Genomic DNA, 16,131 nt, shown 5'->3' on the forward strand with positions numbered 1-16,131 from the left:
GAAGCATATTAGGGATTTTATAGCAACGAGTATGTGCTCTATACAACAGGCTAATACTCAAAATAAATATACTGTTGAGCTTCCTGTACAATTAGCAGGTCAATTAACCAATGGATATTGCAAAAACGATAGCTGTATTGTATATTGTCAAGAACAATGTTCGCAGTGAAATCGGATGTTCTGTTTCACTGCAAACGTGATGCAACATCAAAGCAATCAAAAAGCTTCATGAAGAACGTTTTCAAATAAGCTTAAAATAATAGGCTTACTTAATGGTTTGCATATCAATTCAAAACCATTCGATGTGAGATATTCTCCTGTTTTACAAAGAGGAAGCCTTATCGGTGGACCCTGAAAAAAAAAGTAAAAAAGAATCAACTTTTTGTTATTCGAAGGAAAGTAATGAAGTAAAACTTCGTCTCTTTTTAAATTCGACAGCATTAACAGGGATAAAAAAAATCTCTCAACAATAAATAGTTCATTTCCAAAAAAATGACAGAAATTTCTCGTGTAGAATGCCAAACATAACAGTTTATTCTCTGATGAATGTCCTAATAGTCAACGCAAGTTAATCATGAGGACAGCGGAGTGTATTTACGAGAGGGGAGGTTATCGACCGTATTGCATCCTCCCCTCCACAAGCTCTGCGGTCCTTGTATCATAAAACACAAAATAACGATCAAGTTTTCGCATGCCAATACTTCAAGCAAATTTTAAAATTTCTCTACATCATCATTTGCGTTTGTATTTTTTGAAATATTTTTCCATCAAGGGGAGTGGGCTAGCCCGTGCAGTAAACGCGGGCAAATGCTATTGTTTTTTCGATCAATTATAAAAATATGGTTATTGGTTAGTGTTATAAGAATAACTTTTGGCAAGATTTTAGTAATTGTGCAAGTCGATTTAAACGTTGAATCAAAATGTGGCGAAGACAGCTTGATAGTTCGGGAAGAGACATTAATACACGCATGTTCTTCGCAAATGAATTGGAATCCAATCTTTCAGATTTTAGTTTTAAGTATCGTCGGTTTCGCCACCTTTCAAGATGGCGGCGTGCTTTACTCGTAACTATTGAAGTCAGTTTTTGAAGTCCTTCAAAATCAATTGATGAGCACTGCCGCCCACATCACCTCATCTTTTATAGGCTGGCTTGGCCACTAATTATACTCGTATGCATTTAACACGCCATCTTATTTTATCATTTTTTCTCAGTAAATTCTTGGCAACTAATTGTGCTCCCAACTTTTTGAACATTTGAAACGCAAACAATAGAGTTGATCTGACAGTAAACAAGAATTTTTTCCTCGAAAAAAAATACAATGCGAAATTTTTTGTTTCTACCTGCTGTCCACGTTCTCCTCGTTTGCCCCTTGGCCCACGACGTCCTTGCGCACCTTGTAGTCCTGGTGATCCGGGCGGTCCAGGTGGACCTTGGACCGAACGACTTTGTGATTTCTATCAAGAGGTTGGACGTTTCAATAGTAATTTCGAGGGTCAGTGTGATAAATTTCCGTTTCAATTGTTTGAAGTTGGGAGTCACAGCTTCAAAACTCGGCGTTTTTTAAAGAAAAACAAACAAAAATGGTTGCTTTGAATTGTTCGATTCACCATAAATTTAAGAGAGTGACGTCATAGGTCTAATAAAATCAAAGACTCTATAATCACACATGTTTGCATTAAGATGATAACTGTCAAAAACTTTTGAAGTTACGCTCCCAAATTCAAACGACTATTAATTTAATAATCTTAAAATTTTTTACTTAAGATAACACAATTTTTATATATATAGACATCAAACATGCATACATTATAACAATTAATGTCATCAGTATAATAATTATGTCATCAATATAAAAATGCATTAGTAATATCATTATTTTTTATATACCACTTATTGCTGACGATATTCTTTCATTGCTTTGCATTTATATGATAATTACGTAATCACTTTAATGCAGAATTTTGATTGATTTGTAGCAAAAGCATTAGACTTGAAATGATTTCAATTGCGTGCGCGATAGACTAGTTTGACTTCCCTGGTGACCAAGTCTTGTCGCCTAACTTGTTAACTTGTAATCGGTTTAACCTAAACGCTAATCAACCAATCGCAGTGAGTCTCACGTCAAGTTAACGTGAAACTTTTATCATTATTTTGCCCATATAAAAAAACTTTGAAATGGCTCGGTTTATTCTGTCTGAATACATTAAAAGATCGGAAAACTGTTTGGTTAAAAAAGGGTTCCTATAAGTCATTCGATTATTTAAGCTAGTCTATGGTAAATACGTGGATGTCGAAGAATTTACTAATTTACAACTTTTTTTGCATTTTACGCGAGGAAAATATTTTCAGCCCATCACAATGACCCCACTAGATCCCGTTTACACATGAGGTAGATAAGGAAAGTAATAAAATTATAAAAATAACTTTTTATCAAACTACTTTAGATTTCAACGCCTTCCGAAGCAAAGTAAAATTAAAGGAGTAAGGTTGTGGATGTGGTAAAAACCAAAAAAAGAGACTACGTTTCGAAGAATTCGGGGAAAAGGTGGAGCACAGCATGCTGAATTTCCACGACAGTAATTTAAGCGTTTATTGCGCAGGGTTGGAAATTGTTCATACAATGTGCTTGACATTGCACGTGCAAGTATTTGAAAATATAATTGATGTTATTCTAAGGTTTCTTTAGATTAAATTACTTGAATCACATTAAGCATGCGAATACACTTTTGGTTATACTCACTGACCTGTATACTAATTACCTGGACGGGAAATCCACATCCAAATTATTATATTTTATTAACGCACGGCCGAGTATCAAAAACATGGATGCCGTCATACCAAATAAGGCAAATTTTAGGGGAAAACGTCATCAGAATGAAAAATAAAAAATTTTCAGCCCACCCGGATTTCTACCTAATACTTGTAAAGTGAATACATAATACAATAGAAAGTTTTATATCTCAAGGCTATATACCAAAAAATGGTTTTTTTTAAAAAATTCATCGGTAAAACATGCTGCACTTTAATGTGGTACACAAATGATAAAGTAGTGAAAAATAAAAACGTTACATGACACTGGTAAGCAATAAGATATTGTTTATTTTAAATATTATTCTTTATTATTAGTATTTCGTCTTAGTTTCTTGGCCTCAGAAGACTTTTAGGGTGTTTGGCATGCATTTTCTAAATTTTTTCTCACTACTGAGTTTTATTCAATGTTTGACTAGTCTGTTTTATTCTTTGCTTAAAAACAAAAAATAACTAAGCATAAAATCTCTTCAAAATGTGGATATCTTCCATCAAGTAAAACAGCTAAAATTCACCTAAGTCTTAAAAAGAAATGAGTTCATCTAAAAATTAGTGTAACATTTGCTCAATATTTTTCAGTAAAACATGAAGAAAAGCTAAGAATAGAGTTGAGTTAATATAGCAAGCAGTGCCAACAATGTACAGTACCACAAAAATATCTCAATCTCTTTAAGATAAAATTTGCTTTTACAGTGAAAGTTTTGTTCAAGATATGCTTTTGACTATGAGCATGTTAAGTCTAATTTACTATTGCCTCATTTGACAAAAATCCATAAATGTTATGATTCCAGGTGATCCAGGATTCACATTTCTTACTTGCACTAAAGAAGTAGGAAGAAGCACAAAAGGATGTAGAAGAACAAGAAGAATATTGAAGGGGGAGGGGGCTTGTTGAAATTTTATGTAACGTTTTGGTAACATATATGAAAGAGACCCCAGTATTGTTTATATATATCAGGTAGCCCCTTGTTAAAATACATCTCTGAGAGGAAATTATGTGTTTATGATAAAGATGAAGTGGAAATAAGTAAAATGAATGATTAAAATTTAAAATCAAAAACAGTCAGTTGCAAAAAGTGAAGTTGAAGTTTGGAAAGCAGGTGGTTCTGCAAAGATTTTTAGTCTCTTTGCACGAGTTGTTAACTACTTTGTTTAAACTTGATTCTTAACACTAACACAATGCCAAAATATTACGAAAATTACACAATAATCCTTACATATTTGGCTTAATATTTACATTAACACTCTACTATTTGGTTTTTTTATTCCCATTCAGCAAAAAACAGTATTTTGTTAGAGAACCAAATGCACTTTAAATTCATACGTTGTAATTTTATAAAAAAATGTAGTTCTCAGCAGTCGCTTAAGGATTATGCTGAATACTTTTGTAGCAGTCCACCAAGATTTAACTTGCAGTTGACAGGCCAAGATATTTTCACACATTTTCCCTAAGATTCGATAATTGTACCAGGCTGTTCACGAACAAGTACATAGTGTGCGAGTGTTTATTTTTAGTTTGAAGACATTCACGGTCCAACAAAAAAATGCCGCGTCTGGAGTTATTTTAAATTTAAATTGTTATTTAAATATAACAGAAGTTTCTTTAACGTAGATATTTTTATATTCTTGATTTTCTATTTGATAAAACGTTAAAGCATATTTTTCAATCTAAAACGTTATTTGTAGTTGTTTTCACTAATTTTCAGGTGGGAGTGAATGATAAAAATGAATTTTTCAAGTGGAAGACTCTACCCCAAATTTTCCTTCTGGCAACCCATATTTTTTATACCCGGTTCCAGACCCCTTCCCCCCCTCCCAGGTAATTTAATAGAACTCAATGGTTATACTGCAGAAAAATATATTGATCATATTGGCTGATCTATGGACACTATATGATTTCGCCTGCATGTATCTTCGATGTCTACGAAAGAAGATTTTCACTAAATAACACCTATGCATTAGATAAATTGATAAATATCACAGATTCTAAACTATACATAAACAAAAACAACAGATAATCTCTCCATCAAACTGTAAATATTTTACAATGAAAACAATGTGATGAAATATATTAAGCATTCCGACAAATGCGATTATTGTGACTGTCAATACTTTTTAAAAACATCCCGTAAATAACTGACATGTCATCACGATCTAATTGTGTTCACCGGAAAAGAAGATTAACAACTATATCTCCTAAGCATCTTCAAGAAATCGGTAAAACGTAATCATGGGTGGCAGTAATGACAGTTTTTCAAATTTATACAGGAATTTGAGAAAGAATGAACAAACCGGGAAAACGAGTACCTATGAAATCATCAGACTTGGCCATCCCTTAACTGACTAGAAGATGCAATTTTTTCCAAGAGGCTGCTTAAATGAGCTCTACCATATGAGAACATGCATTATACGAATTGCAAAAATTGATAATTGGAATGCTGCTCATATTAATATGTTCACATGTCAGTAATCGCAATTGATTTCAATGCAAATATAAATAACCTCCCCAAATCATAGACAATATCCACAGTGAGAAAGAAAGAACGTGGCTGCAAGACAACATATATGTTTCCTGGTCATCAAATTATATGTTGCCTCCTTCAGCCCATCAAAGCTTTCTTCTCCCACACAACATAGGAAACGATTTTGCAAAGAATATTTTGACTGAATCAATATCAATTCATCGCTTCGCATCATGAAATTGCACTTAGTTTATAATTTATATTGCTTAATACACCAATGAGTTTCAATGGCTCTTAAATGCCGATAACATAAATAGTCAGCTGCCAAGACTCTCAACTGAATCTTTTTGATCGACACCAGGAAAATATTTTCAGGAAAAACCTTCACGAATTAGTGAATTTTTTGACTGCTTGACTAAGGTCAGAAAAACGGGAGACTCGTGAGAAAAATACAATCGATTTGTTCATGGATTATGAGTCTTTCACAAAAAATTGCGAGGCAAATAGGCATTGAAGTAACATCGTTGAGTTCAAACATCAATTGACGAAATTAGCTTTAACTTGTAAACTTAACAGCAGACAAATATTTTAGGCGATTGAAATCCTAATCACCCCAGTTCTTCAATTTCATGTTGTTTGAAATGTATAATCAGTTTAAGTCATTATTTTAGGGAGCTTTACTAGCACAGCTGTTCATCAACACTAAAACCCTTGTCGGACATATTTTATTTAAGGCATATATATACTTGTTGGAATTCGCAACAGTAAAATAAACCATATACCATAGTGATAATCTAGACTTAGTCCCCAGTACCTATTGACACAAGCATATTGCAATGCTAAACGCTATTATACACATAAAACTCAGTGGTGCCCGCTGGATTTTTTCGTGAGGTTGCAAAACACCACCAAAAGATCACTTAAACCTATTTTACACAATTTTTGATTTTACTGACATTTTCATGTTACTGTTGTTACAAAAACAGAGACCTTAGTTAGGAAAAAATTTGGGAAATGCCCCCCTCGCTGGGGCCACTTCAACATGGTGTAGTGGTGTAGTCAGCCCGCAAGTTTGGTCGTACTATGTAAATATTTGGCTGTTCCCTCACAGTAAAAACAATATTAATCTCAGAAGAAATAAAGCAAATAGTCTGTTATTCATTTAGCCATACAAAACTCGTTATATATTCCAAAAAGAGTTATCGGAAGGATGAAATGGACATTTATCTTCAAAGTCTCAATAACAAGCAGAAATATGTTCCACTTCTGGCTGTTTAAATCAAAGGATCTTATCGGTAGTCTAACATGACGTATTTCCCTTTCCAACACAAGCAGGAAAATGATCATTCAAAAGAACTAAGTCAAAGTAATTGGGTAAATGGCCCCAAGAAAAGACATTTAGCCCAAACAAAAGTTGAAAAAATTTCATCACTTCACTTGTAAAGCAACGATACAAAGGAGACAGTACGAACGTGTGAAAAATTGAATTCCGTCAGGTTGCATAAGACCAAATTTTGCACGTGCATAATATAATAAAATACGCCAAAAATTCTATTTTTTGATAAGTAAAGAAGACATATGGTGATTATTATAGTATAACTGCGCAGGACGCATTCCTGTTGAGCTACTGTAGCTAATACCTTTTAATACATACAAGCTAAATGTACAAATCACATGTGCATCATAGAGTTCACCATTTACACTAGAGGCGAGGAAGAAAAACTTTCATAGAATACATTTATGCATGTAATGGTGGATTCGTTTATATAAGTAGGTTCATCGGTCGAAGATGAAGTAATTCTCGCTCGAGTCCGCGCAATGGAACTTTGCCACAATTCGCAAAGGACAAAAATAGTGGATTATAGGTAATTCGAAAAGATTTAGAATTGCAGAAAACTCTAGGAATTCAATGCCTATACCACTGTATATATTCTTTGCGCTGAATACATGCATGTAAATAGCAAAAAAAAAGAAGAGGAAGAGTCGTTAACGTATGTGTACTTCGTGTTAAGCAACACAAATATACCCAACGTCCTCGTGCGCCATTTTCATGAAGGGGGCACGTAAAATATGAAAATCGACGTTCTTATCAACACAAACGGACGAAAAAATCAACAGAAGTAGAGGGCAAGTTAAATTCAAAAAGATAGCCATAGAAAAAAAATCACTTGGCAATCATTACAGCTTGTACTAAAGACATTAAGTGTGTTAACAAACCGTTTAAGCAGATTATGAAGGTGACGCAAAACCTAAAGACATGCGCGCAAATGAGCTTCAACAATTTCGATATCAGACACAACGACTACCTATAAAATACCTTTTATTTTGTGTTTTACACGTGAAGAATGAAATACCGGGCAGTCTTATCAGATGGTCGATCTTAGACCTCTACGTATGAAATTATGTTAACTCAATGCCGTGTGCTTTACATGGCCATAAAATAAATGTTTCAACTCAATTTCATGTATGCAAAACATAGCAAATAGTAATTGTTTGCAGTGACATAATTTAACAAGTTCTATTTCATCTTTTCTTAGAGGCAACACGCAAACATTGTACACAATTACCAGACAAATATTAGAAATTATCACAATTTTAAGCAAGCGAAAAGAGTTATAAATGACACAAGTTAAATTTAATACGAACGCGTTGTGATACACTTCTCAAAACTTTGCCAAACCTAATTCAAAAACATGTATAGAATTCTGATTTTTAATTGAAACCACATTCTCTTGATGATCACGTACATCGTTGACACACACGTTAACTCAATTGACTTGTTTTTTTCAGAAAAAAAGGAGGAATATAGCTAATCGTATTCGGTTAGTTAAAAGGAAATTCCTTGTGTTTTGATAAATTTTTTAATGACACATATGATCCAATATTATGAAAAGACAAGCGTAATTTCCTGAGCATAAACTCCTTCAAAAATGCGATGTTGAAATCTACGTGTGACTTTGTAAAAGGCGTCAAGGACACTATAACACGCTAATGCCTTATTGGCAGTTTTAAATACTGCATGTATTTTTATGAAATATTCACATTGGCCTTTACATAAAGTTGATACTATAGTAAAAGTTTATACATCAACTGTTCTCTATGTGCTAAAAAAGCACACACGGGTTGAGTTTAAAAGACCCATGTCTTTCACAAAAAAATTCAACACACCTAAACTCTATTCATGAAAAATTAAAAAGCAACTTTGTCTAAATTAAGGAATAATAACAAGAATGTACTTAGCATAAAGATTACGATTAAAAACGGGAAGATCAAGATAAGACAATCTAAAGATTTGATAGAACAAAACAAAAAAACCCAGTTTCCTGAAGCTTAAAAAAACAAACGTAGATTTCAATAGGACATAGCCTAAACTTATTTAGTGTCTGAGTCAAATGTTAAATTAATGTCCTAAAATTATGTCTTTTTTATTTCCAAATTCTTTTATTTTTTTGATCTAAATTCTTTAGATTTGTTATGTGCATTTAGAGTACAATATAACTAGAACCTGAAAGCTGTCTTTCACACAAAACACACAAAAAACTTTTTTATATTTTCTGATCGAATTATTTTCATTAGCTACATAACACATGCGTATATGACGTGTTGGATCTTTTTTATTTGAATAATTTTGCACCCTAATATCATGTGATTAGCTTATGATTGACAGCAAAAAATTTCAAAAAATGAGATCTGTCATGTCACTGCAGACTGCAGAGCACTTAGAACAGAAGAGCAAAGAGTTCAAGACACCCTCTTCTTGTTACGCTATAGTCTAATAGCTAAATAAACCATTATATATGTGATCAATTTTATACTGAAATGAACATATTACATCTACCACGCACTATGGTGCACTTAATAGGAAGTTTGAATAATTCTAACTGTTAAATTAATTTTGGAAATATAACTTCCAAAGGTTAATATACCTTAGATGCATCAAAAATTGCAAAACCTCAGATTAGTAACAACGGTTAAGTTTCCAAATTTAACTTTACACAAATAATGAAATTTCGAGTTCTCAAAATAAATTCAGAATAATTAAAGACAATTGTCTTTTAGAGATGAATAAACTTTTATAAATAGAATACTAGCATCTATAATTATCATCTTAAGATTGCGTTTAAATATTTCTTCTCATAGAAGATTGTTCAACAATAACAAAATCACGAGCTCAGCATTTCGAAACTAAGTTTCTAAAATTGGAAATGAGGTAGCCTATACAATCGTGACTTTTTGCCTGTCAGCAGTTCTATTTCTACTTTTTTTTATAAAATTAGACATGTTATCAGTAAAAAGAAGGTCCAATATAAAATGACTCATCAAGTGGAAGTCACGCGTCACGGGCGTGTGGGGGGCGTTCATTGATATATATGTCAATTAAATTGAATTGGCAAGCAGCCCCAGCATAAATTATAACATACACACAAGAATCGCGTGAGATTAATTAAAAGCTGGCATATTTCATAAAGATTAAAGAATTTTGGCCCGACAACTGGTGGAAATGACTAGAATATTATAAATACTTTTAAACGAACGCTTATGAGAAAATATGAAGAAGCTACTTCCTATAACAATTACCGTGAAAGAAAATTAAAACAAAAACACTGCATTACAAACAGATTGCTTAGGTGACAAATAACTCGTGACCACAAAAGAAAAGTCTCTACTTTTAGTTATTGCCTCTAAAAGTGAGGATTTTCAGGCTCATTTGCCGATGCATTTAAATTGCAATAACTGTATCTTTAGTATATACGAAAAAGTAAAATACAAAAGCCAGTATCGACAATAAGAAAGTTGTCATCATCGAAAACAAAGAACTAAAACTACACTTTCAAAGCCTAAATTTACATAGCTATGATAAACAAAAAAATTTTTACTATTCTTATGCTCAACGCAACTACCAGCCTCATTTAACAATAACATTTAGAACTTGCAATGTATTTCATATGTATAAAAATGCTTTGAAAACGGGCGGAGAAACCGGGCAAAGTCAGTTGGGGACAAAAGTTTGAATCATCGATAAAATATGTGCAAAAATGAAGAGGGAAGGGCGGTAATTATTCATGCTATTATATATATGCAATTATTGCCAAACGAACACAATATGTTAGTACTTAATTGGTTCCGAGGAGTCCACAATAATATCAGCAGAATCTTATTTATTCGAGCAACTTAAAAAAAAGCCCGACCAAAAATAACTCTTGTGAAAACAATCGCAGCACATGATGAAGCATAAATATTGCAGACACCTGTCTTTGAACCGAATTTCAACATTTCATCAAACAATATTTGTCATAAACACACAAGGTCAATAACATAATGCGATTGAACCGAAAGAAAATTGCATGAATAAGGAATCCTCGGCTTACATGTGCGCCTGCTGATAATGTGTGAACTTGTTGTCATGCTGAAGAATTATTTGCATGATAACAATGGCGACATGAAATTTGCTGATGTTTTGCTCTGGTTTTTACGAAGTTCTGTCATTACACATCGAAAATTTCCTAGCAAGCAAATATCAGAATGAATGAAATAATTAAGCAAAACCATTGGTCGCCGTTATCAGATGGAAAATGATAAAAGTTTGAATTGAAGGTGTAAATTAGCTGCATAATTAAAATTCTTTTGTGTCTGTCGTCATATTTTTAATTTCAGCAAGAGGCTCTCAGTTGGCTAGTTTGATAACGGTGCAGGGCAGAATTAACCTAAATAATCTTTATAACAGGCGGGACTTCATTTTTAAAATACAACAATTCGGCTTAAGCCATGCCGTGGGGAATGTTTTAAAGAACATATCTAAAAACATCAAAAATTCAAAATGCTTACTTTTTTGGCTTACTTTTCGATACATTCACGTCTGAAGCATAAACAATCAATTGTCCTATATCCTACGCCTGCCGATCTAAACTTTTACTATGGGAAGGGATATTTTGTGGAATGTTGAAAGACATGAAGTTGAGGCAAACGATAAACTGTTATCTCAAGGTGATTATGTATAAGCCGAGGTTAAGGATAATTCAAACATGATACGTGCTATTTTCTTTGGCTACATATTTGACATAATCTAATTGTTCTCCACTGGCAAAACATGCGCAAATGACATGCTAGTTAAATGACAGTCACATAATCGCAATACCCAATTACCGGTTCTTTCTAGTCCAACCATACTCAATAGCAACTCCAGAATTGGTTTTGATCAAAAAATATTTAATAAAAATATAAGCGAAATTTTTACCCGTATCAGCCACTTCGTAGGTAAAATGTGTATGTGTATATATATATATATATATATAGTGATAACAAATATAAAATTGGTTGAATGTAGTGGAATGCAATGTTTTGACAAAACAAGCAACGCCCAAACATCCCATGTTTTTTAATGGAAATAGTAGGATAATAGATATTAAAACTAAATTTATGTATTATGTAACTCGTTTCGAGTCAGTCATAGCCATTTTTACTGGATAAATTTCAACAAAACTATATATATGAAAATCGCGTTGAGTCAAACATATTTATAACTAATTAAGACCCAATTTTCTATCGTAAACAGCTAAAAGTGCGCGAAAGCTCCAGAACTATTAACGAAAAAACCTGTTTGTAAATTTAATCATCTGATAAAAAAATGAAAAAATAATTTCATGTGCGTGCATTCAATAGCGCTCATCTTCGGCTAGCGCTTTCACCTTGTTCATAAAGAAAGTAAAGCTAGCAGTAATTTGAATACAATAGAAAATCAGATATCAGCAAGGCATTCGTGATGATGTTAAGTGCGACATCAAGAGCTATCGTTACTATGCAGGTAACGAAATGTCACGGGTATATTGAACAGACAACGCATCTCACAATAATCAAGTACGAGGCCGGCCAACAATACTGAAGATTAATTGCATTGCTGCAAAATATCAACTTCCTGTGGCCTGTTAACAAATAGCGAAATCTGTTGTGCTGTTGTATACAAGATTAAATGAAAAGTGTCCCAGAAGATTAACAGGAATTTTAAGCCCTTTGATTTGACTCACAAAGATATTCGACTTCAAAATAATACATAAAATTGACTACTAGGAAAGGCAAACCATTATATAGACTCGTGTGTGATTAATGAAAGGGTCCTTAAATTATCAACATATCGACTCGTGGACAGTTTAAAAGCGACAGTAAATTGAAGTGCAATATATCAACATGTGTGTAGGGAACGACGATGAAAAGTTTTAGTAACAGAGCTACAATTTTCAAATTGAATGGCGTTAACGACTAATTATTGAATTCGGTCGACTTTGTGAAGTCAAAAAAGGTAGCGTTCACAAATAGTGCAAGATTTCAAATCGTTACTTTCTGTCGCATTTATGTCAAGCTAAATTAATAACGTAATAGTGCTATTATTGACACCAACAGCGCTCTTAACACCTTCATTTATTCCAAAAAGCGCTGTGAGCAATAAAATTGTAAAAATTGAAATTCGGACTGCCAAATGTAACAAATACATGCGTTCGATAGAAGTTACACGGCCGTACAAGCGCTTCTATAACAAATTGAAAACATGTGTTGTGCCGTTTAATCACAGCATCGTTTACCTGTTCAAAACAAATTCTCAGTGCAAACAGTGACACATGCGATGGGCTCAATTTGAAATTTCAAACCCTGTGTACATTACGAGCAATATACAAACTCGCTTCACACGCCGTATAATGACATCAACAACAAAGACCATACTGTTATTTTGACGCATTTTTAAACTGACCTTTTCAATCTCGCGAATCTTTCGCAAACACGACGATGGGCATTTTCGCTTTCTTCTAGCTTCAACGTCGGGAATGGGTACAAACAAAACAGAATAACAGACTAATGCTATTATACATTTCGCGAACCAAAGCATCTTTCCAATTCTTTACACGTAAACGATAGTTTATAACACACAATTTCTAGTATGGCCACTACACACGGCAAATGTTCCAACGAATATTTCTTTATATCTTATCTCTATGAATAGCTGTTATCAACTGCTCGATCAATATGGTAACAAACGGATGAATGACAATTATCGCCCGAAGTCTCATTTAAATTTTATAAAAGCGTATAATCAGGATTAGCCAATGAGGTATTCGTTTGAAATTATTCTTGTTTTGACAATGTTGACGAGTGGGTATGGTTTTCGAACAAGGCGCGCAACGGGGGGTAAAGACAGATATTTACTTATAATATTTATCGGCAAAACAGCTCTGATAAGCAATTTGTTTAATAAGACATTTACGCACGTAGGGCGTTGCTCAATTCAGGCTTTGCCATAATATCTCGTGTTTTTCACATTCTCTTTTGTATTTCAAGGAATATCGCCTAATGGTCTCTCATGGAATAAAAAATGTTTATTCTCATTTAACTGGGTGTTTACAAAAATTACATATAATATATTTAATGATCCGACCAGTGTAAAGCGTGTACACAGTATCCTCAAAGAAAATGAAAAGCGCGTATAACTTTGAAATGGACACCGACGTCTCTTTTGATCTTCACCGGTCTGAAAAAATAAGCCAATGAAAGATGTAGTTTTTTTGTTCTACAGGGAGCCTTGCAAGGAGCGAAACATCGGTAACTTTGAATGATCTGAGCAAAAGAGAAAAGCATTTAAAAGTCACAAAGGCCGATACCAAGATCTTGAAAGTTGAAGTCAAACCTGAAGCCTTTGGCGGAAGCTATGTGAACAAAAACTATATTACTTACTCAAGATTGAAGATTTGAAGATGGATTATGATTATGATTATTGAAAACCAAACGTGACATAACTATACATTTTTCTTAAATTTTAACTACAATTTTGGCTTAGTTGCCTATTCTAAGCAGAAACTGGTTTAATGAATGTATTATACGAATTTTGATGATGATTGTTGTATGGTAGTTAGAGCAATATTGTGGGAAGGAGCTTTTACATATAGCCACAAAATTTTCGCAAGAGTAGAAATTGAAATAAATCCCTGAATTTGGTGCATTTAATATTGAGACCAATGGTGGGTTTATGTTATGTCAATGACAAAACACAGTCTAAAAAATCTTGCTTTCCATTAGTGATAGGTTACTCTCACGCCGGACGAGAAACCTTTAATACAACAATTTTCCTGGCAAATTGTATTTAGTCAAAAAGCTCGAAGTTATTTCCGATTTGCTCCTCCCCATTCTTAACACGTATACATGCATCTTGCGATTTAAAATCACAAATTTCACTATGTCGTAGAACAAGTGTGAATTATCTCAAGGCGATGTTTTTTCAGCGTCACAAAGAAAGCGTTTAATTAAATAATTCGAGTGAGATATGCACTTTTCTTGAACAAGTTCTCGTAGGTAAATTTACCCGACAATGATTTTTTAGTAAAAAGACAAAATTTGACGCTCTCAAAGGAGGAAAGACAAGCGTTTAAACTGTATCACCTTACTTTTTAAAGATTCTATTAAACGCACATATAATTGCCTGATGATAGCATTCCGTATGTACATAAGGTATAAATAAGTATTCTGTTTACACAACAAACGACAAACTCTACGTTCATCTGCGTGGTTTTAAATACTTAATGTCTTTCAAAGTCTCTTCCGTTAAATGGTTTAGTGTTGTATACGTTTCTACAACGACTGATTATTGTTGTATATAATTGGGAGCATGTGTGCAAAAGCAAGAACTCAGATAAAGGATAAATGCTTCAAATTAATCAAATAAGAAAACTTTAACAACACACTTTATGAAACACGCTAACACGAGAGAGATTACATCTTTACTTTATTTGCTATCGACAAAATGTTCGGTACAGTTTCCACCTGTTAAAAGTGTAAAACACTCTTTTTGCACATGTAAATTGTAGTTTTACAAATTTACGACAGTGCCCGTTTTCAAATTTGTATCAAAATGACTTGCTTAAGCATAATCATGAGATAAACGCTCGAGTTGTGCTTAACAGTTTGAACTGAATTAATAAGATTTTTTGTATCGTGTCTTTCCGTCTTTACAAACAGTAATGGAAGATTCTAGAAAAAAATCGCTTGCCAAAAACAAGCAATATTTGAAAAAGTGGAATTCATAACCAAAATCTTTCGTCCATTTATCAAAGACAATGATTGGCTTGGTAAGTCAATACTTAATCATGTCGAAAGCACAAAGCACCAAACAAGTTTAACGTGAATATGATTTTTTAAAAGCTGGTTTGACGTCGTTCCGTACTGCGACAACTTGATGAAGTCGTTTAGTTGTCAAGAATACAAAGCTACAAAAATTCACAGCAGGAACACAGCTTAGTTAATATCAAAGTTGTCAAACCTTATCTCATTAATTTATTCTATATTCACTTAAAATAAGGACAAACCTGTGTAGCAGTACATATAGAATTCTTTTTCTTTTATCTCTTTGATGTGTTGTATTACAGCCTTACAGCCAATTTTAGCATAACTTTGCGGGCAATGTTGCAAAGTTCTTTCAAACGTTCTTTGCAAAATATATTTCATTGTTAAATCAATTTCCAAAGCCAGCGTAAAAGCATATTATGATTACACAACAAAAGAACTTTGCAATGAAATGCATGATGTTGAGGGAAACTACGCGCGAAACAAATGTTAAACTGACTGCGACTTAGAGAGTAAAGTCTTATGTTAATGGCAACATTTTGCTGAATACATCGAACAATTGTGCAGCTATATAAAAGTTAGCTATATTGGTGTAGCGCAATATAAATTTTAAACTTTTCTATCGGCAGACCAATGAAATTAATTGACGTAAATCATTGCAAGAATATATAGAAGCGGAAAAGTCAAGAGCTCGCATGGCTGAATAGAGCCTTTTCACGTCGTTGAACAGATATGATCTTTTATCTCATTGTTGGTCAC

General features: G+C 33.4%; 1 protein-coding gene across 1 annotated transcript; it reads right to left on the reverse strand.

The window, feature by feature from the left end:
- Window positions 1–197: 197 nt before the first annotated feature.
- LOC124447842 (collagen alpha-1(XXV) chain-like) lies at window positions 198–13,337 on the reverse strand. The gene is made up of 3 exons (XM_046998834.1): window positions 13,013–13,337; window positions 1,342–1,455; window positions 198–351 (listed from the first exon to the last, which is right to left on the reverse strand). The coding sequence occupies exons 1-3, from the start codon at window positions 13,145–13,147 to the stop codon at window positions 217–219; spliced, it is 384 nt and encodes a 127-aa protein (XP_046854790.1). The 5' UTR covers window positions 13,148–13,337; the 3' UTR covers window positions 198–216.
- Between the last annotated feature and the right edge of the window lie 2,794 nt (window positions 13,338–16,131).

This window comes from Xenia sp. Carnegie-2017, unplaced genomic scaffold, assembly GCF_021976095.1.
Source record: "Xenia sp. Carnegie-2017 unplaced genomic scaffold, XeniaSp_v1 HiC_scaffold_23, whole genome shotgun sequence".
Classification (NCBI taxonomy): domain Eukaryota; kingdom Metazoa; phylum Cnidaria; class Anthozoa; order Malacalcyonacea; family Xeniidae; genus Xenia; species Xenia sp. Carnegie-2017.

Excerpts from the sequence above, each read along its gene's own strand:
- LOC124447842 (XM_046998834.1), bottom strand. The coding sequence starts at position 13,147 with ATGCTTTGGTTCGCGAAATGTATAATAGCATTAGTCTGTTATTCTGTT. Across the intron at positions 1,456-13,012 it reads AGATTCGCGAGATTGAAAAG|AAATCACAAAGTCGTTCGGT; the intron begins GTCAGTTTAAAA and ends ACCTCTTGATAG. Across the intron at positions 352-1,341 it reads GAGGAGAACGTGGACAGCAG|GGTCCACCGATAAGGCTTCC; the intron begins GTAGAAACAAAA and ends TTTTTTTTTCAG.